This window comes from Zingiber officinale, chromosome 2A, assembly GCF_018446385.1.
Source record: "Zingiber officinale cultivar Zhangliang chromosome 2A, Zo_v1.1, whole genome shotgun sequence".
NCBI lineage: Eukaryota > Viridiplantae > Streptophyta > Magnoliopsida > Zingiberales > Zingiberaceae > Zingiber > Zingiber officinale.
Genome location: NC_055988.1, coordinates 146,021,158 through 146,026,257, shown reverse-complemented (window position 1 = coordinate 146,026,257; position 5,100 = coordinate 146,021,158). Strand labels below are relative to the sequence as shown.

The following is a 5,100-nucleotide window of genomic DNA, read 5'->3' as shown; positions in this document are numbered from 1 at the left end:
ATATTTTTGGTGTTATTATCTCTAGTCTACCTCTTTTATCTAAATCTGGAGTCGATCGAGTACAATATTATAGTTATTATTTTATGGTTACTACATATATTACAATACATACTTAATATATTCAATATTAATAGGAATTCATGTTATAACAGTGACTATAATATAAGTTTAATTGATTATTTAATATTTATATATTAGTAATTATGATTTTATAATTATTATAGTATATGTAATAGTTATTAAAGATAGTTAAATACTTAGAAATAAGATATTCTATTTTTTTTATAATCTAGATATCTAATTTTTTAATAAATCAATCTTATCCTTAAAAAAAAAATTACGGACTATCCAAATAAATCAATAAAAAAAACCCATTTTTCCCCTTTGAATTCTCCTCCTCCTCCTCCTCCTCCTCCTGTGGCGCGCTGACGAGGACAGTTACGAATCCCAAGTCAACCATGTCGAATTGGTCCGCCACGTGCTGATCAAATCTGGAACTCAGATTTCGCATCCAATTTGACAATCTCCATAATTGTTCGTGGAACGGACATGGGACGATGATGCCGACACGGATGCAATCCTGTGAGTGCTTCGTTGTTCCTTCTGTTCTATAAATAGTGCTGCGCTCCTCCCTCACTCCTCAATGGCTTTCATCGATCTCCATTTCCTCATGTTGGCCTTCCTCCTTTTTTTTGCTCTGTACTGCATCTTCTGGAAAGGAGTAGTCCTCGCCGGCCGCCGGAAAAAGCTCCCGCTGCCGCCGGGCTCCATGGGGTGGCCTTTCGTGGGGGAGACGTTCCAGCTCTACTCCAACAGCAACCCCAACGCCTTCTTCGTGCTCAAGCAGAGGAAGTACGGGGCGGTATTTAAGACCCACATCCTGGGCTGCCCCTGCGTCATGGTGTCGAGCCCGGAGGCGGCCAAGTTCGTGCTGGTGACGCAGGCGCACCGGTTCAAGCCCAAGTTCCCGGCGAGCAAGGAGCGCATGATCGGCCCCCGGGCGATCTTCTTCCAGCAGGGCGACTGCCACGCCCACCTCCGCCGGCTTCTTCTTCGTTCCTTCCTCCCCGACTCCATCCGCCGCTCCGTCGCCGGCATCGAGGCCGTCGCCCTCCGCGCCCTCCTGTCCTGGGACGGCCAATTGGTCAACACCTTCCAAGAACTAAAGACGGTGAGGCAAATCCTCTAATATTTAATTTCTTCGATTCAAGTCGAGTCCAAACTCATTAATAGATTTGCCCTTCGATCTGGAGCAGTACGCGTTCAATGTGGCAATCCTGTCCATCTTTGGCAACGACGTGGCCGCCGCCGCCGAGGATCTGAAGCAATGCTACTGCAAGCTCGAGAAGGGCTACAACTCGATGCCCATCAACCTACCGGGGACGCTCTTCCACAAGGCCATGAAGGCCAGGAACCAGCTCGCCCGCATCGTCGCCGGCATCATCTCCTCCAGAAGGCTGCAGAGCAAGAACACAGCCCCAAACGACCTCCTCGGCTCTCTTATGGAAGCCAAAGAAGGCCTCTCCGACGACCAGATCGCCGACAACGTCATCGGCGTCATCTTCGCCGCCAGGGACACCACCGCCAGCGTCCTCACTTGGATCATCAAGTACCTCGGAGACAATCCCAGCATCCTGCAAGCAGTCACTGTAAGCTACAGACTTCAATTCACAGACAAAATCAGCACACACTCAGCATCCATCTCTCTCTCTCATGGCAGGAAGAACAAGAGGAGATCACGAAGAGCAAACCAGAGGAGGACAAGGGCCTTTCTTGGGCCGACACCAAGAAGATGCCTCTGACCACGAGGGTGATCCAGGAGACAATGAGGGTGGCCTCCATCTTGTCCTTCACTTTTAGAGAAGCTGTGGAAGACGTTGAGTACCAAGGCAAGCAGTAATTAATTAACACACATATAATCGCCATTAACGCGGCAAACAAGATCACCTTATTCAAAGACATGATCGATGATGAACAGGGTACCTTATTCCCAAGGGATGGAAGGTGCTGCCGCTCTTCAGGAACATCCATCACAGCCCAGAAAACTTCACCGACCCAGAAAAGTTCGACCCTTCCAGATTTGAGGTCCCCCCGAAGCCGAACACCTTCATGCCCTTTGGAAACGGCAGTCACTCCTGCCCCGGGAATGAGCTCGCAAAGCTGGAGATGCTGGTGCTCCTCCATCACCTGACCACCAAATACAGGTACTCGACTCGATCAAGCAGTTCGCACTACTATTCATCTAATTTGATCGATGCATCGGTTGACGTCCTCTCTTTCTGTATGATCAGATGGTCAGCGGCGAGGCCAGAGAGTGGGATACAGTTCGGGCCCTTTGTGCTGCCCATGAACGGTTTGCCCCTCAGATTCTCTCTCAAGTCATGACTCCCTTGATTGCAGTGGCCGGCCATTGCATTCACAAGCGGATGCAAGTATTGCAAGGAAGGAGAGGAGAGAGTTGTTGCAGTAATGGCAAATAGGAAGAAGATTAGTCAACTTGCTTGATGCGCGCGGCAGCTTGTGTATGTGTGAAAGATATTGTTTTTCACTTTTACCAAGTTGAATAGATAATTAGATTCTAGCTTCATGCTTCAATCAAAGAATTGAAATTATCCAAAGGTCAACGGTTGCTTGATCTAAGTTAAATGATTCGAGGGCTCCAGTTTTCTCTATGCAAATCATGTACGTGTTAATACGGGGGAATAAAGGACGAGTGCAAAAGATGATACACTCATCCAGACGCTCTTCCTGTCCACCCCAAAGCATTTAGAAGGAAAGTAAGAAGTAAGGTAAATCATTGAGTGACGTCTCTTTAGAGGAATTTTTTTTCATCTAGAATTTGATCCTTGTGTCAATTCGGTGATGCCCGGGGTGAGAGAATACAGAACTCTGAGAACAAATAACATGATCAAATTTTTTAATTTTCATAGGAATGGTTTTGACCAAGAATTCCATCTTGTCAGTCTTAAGAAATTCCTTTGTAACCATGACCAAGAAGAAACCTCAAAAGCAAGAAGCTTGGTATCATGGAACAGGCAGAAATGACAAGGTGGAATTGTGGCCTCGAACGTTAGAGCTTCGGAAGGAAATTCCTGAGACCACAGATTTCTACTTATTGTATCTAACAGCATGAAACACAGAATAAAACATGTAAATCACTCACAGTGATATCCCGAAACAAGTTTGGTCACCGCTTGACGTCGGAAGAGCGATCACGAAATGATATCGAAAAGTTGTCTGCAAAGTTCACGAACCAAAACCCCCCTTCTCCCCGAAAATTCTTCACGGATGATCGCTCCTACTCTCTTATTCTCTCATCTTGATTGTTCTTGGATGCCAAGTGATCTTGTCCGGAATCTGAGTCAGATGGAGGTCGGCTGCGCTATCGCTGACGTTGACGGAGGGCGATGGAGACTTCCTTCAAGTACAGTACTTCACGAGTGGGTTCCCCAGGCTACTGACGAGGGGCGGTGACTAGGATGACGAAGCGTGAGTTCCCTGCGCACACTCAGACAAACACCCCCCACGTTAGGGACCAAGAACCAGGGAAATTCCCGGAGCAGGTCTTTCGACGCTTAAGTCAGGTACTTTTCCCTCAGAATAATAGTAAAAATGCAGAAAGTAGAAGACAGATGCGAAAAGGTGAGTGAACGTACCTGTGCCTAGGAGAGGACACCCCTTTTTATATGACGATGTGTACTTAGGGCTTTTGCCAAGTGTCAGGGAATATCAGGTGTTAGACTTTATCTGGCGGTGTGTGACACTCGACATCCTCCTATAGGTCGGAGAAAGGTTCTGCTATCAGCTGGTCACAAACCGTTAGAATATACCCTGATACACAACAAATATTCTCTGACAGGTGGTTACGATTCTCTGACTTTGTTATCGTTTTCGTTGATCGAGCGTGAACAAGAGAATTTCTGACAACCAGTGATCACCAAGCCTGACCGGGAACCAGAGAACTCCCGACAACCAACAATCACCTAGCCTGACCGGGGTGCATCTGAGAAGTCCTTCATATCCCGACCAGGCGCATCAAGTTAGTGTATATGAGTCTGCTGTGAGAAAGCCTGGCCGGTAGAAATGGTTCCTTCTCCTTCTTCCTTATTCCTGATGTTACTAATCTGACTTCTTGACCTGGGCATCCCGACCGATTCACCTGTCCATATTCCCGACCTAGATCTCTCACCTGAGTAACCTGTCTGCATTCCTGACCCGATCATCTTGACCGAGCATCCGTTTTGAACTCCTAACCTGGGCCTCTCGCCCGAGTAACCCATTAGAATTCCCGACTTGGGCATCTTGCCCGAGCGTCCATTCTGAGCTCTCGACCTGAGCTAAATCGCCCGAGTAACCCATCTGAATTCTCGACCTGGGCATCTTGACCGAGCATCCGTTCTGAACTCTTGATCTGGGCCCCTCGCCCGAATAACCCATCAGAATTCCCGACTTAGACATCCTGACCGAGCGTTAGCTGGGTAACGGCCTTGACCTGGGCATCCCCACCGGTTCACCTGTCCGAATTCCCTACCTGGACCTCTCACCCGTGTAACCTGTTTGCATTCCTGACCTAATCATCTTGACTGAGCATCCGTTCTGAACTCCTGACCTGGGCCCCTCGCCCGAGTAACCCATTAGAACTCCCGACCCGGGCATCCTATCCGAGCGTCCATTCTGAACTCCCGACCTGGGCCCCTCGCTCGAGTAACCCGTCTGCATTCTTGACCTGGTCATCTTGACCGAGCATCCGTTCTGAACTCCTGACCTGGGCCCCTTGCCCGAGTAACCCATCAGAATTCCCGACCTGGACATCCTGACCGAGCGTTAGCTGGGTAACGACCTTTAACATTACATCCCCTTTGTAGGGCGATACGTCTTCTCGACCGTTGACTGTCACATCCCTTTGACTTCTGACTGCCATGTCCCCTTGACTTACGACTGCCACGCCCCCTTGACTTCTGACTGCCATATCCCCTTGACTTCTGACTACCACGTCCCTTTGACCAGACCCTACCATTATACACCATATCACAAGCCTCCCCCTCAAGTCTAGTCGAAGGAGGCTCAGGTTCGACTAACTAGACCAGAATCCGGTTTCAC

General features: G+C 48.4%; 1 protein-coding gene across 1 annotated transcript; it reads left to right on the top strand.

The window, feature by feature from the left end:
- Positions 1-628: 628 nt before the first annotated feature.
- Positions 629-2,672, top strand: LOC122042550 (abscisic acid 8'-hydroxylase 1-like). The gene is made up of 5 exons (XM_042602716.1): positions 629-1,171; positions 1,257-1,649; positions 1,721-1,889; positions 1,979-2,204; positions 2,292-2,672. The coding sequence occupies exons 1-5, from the start codon at positions 644-646 to the stop codon at positions 2,383-2,385; spliced, it is 1,410 nt and encodes a 469-aa protein (XP_042458650.1). The 5' UTR covers positions 629-643; the 3' UTR covers positions 2,386-2,672.
- The last annotated feature ends 2,428 nt before the right edge of the window (positions 2,673-5,100 follow it).

Coding starts and splice junctions, on each gene's coding strand:
- LOC122042550 (XM_042602716.1), top strand. CDS start 644: ATGGCTTTCATCGATCTCCATTTCCTCATGTTGGCCTTCCTCCTTTTT. Junction 1,172..1,256: donor CCTTCCAAGAACTAAAGACG/GTGAGGCAAATC, acceptor GATCTGGAGCAG/TACGCGTTCAATGTGGCAAT. Junction 1,650..1,720: donor GCATCCTGCAAGCAGTCACT/GTAAGCTACAGA, acceptor CTCTCATGGCAG/GAAGAACAAGAGGAGATCAC.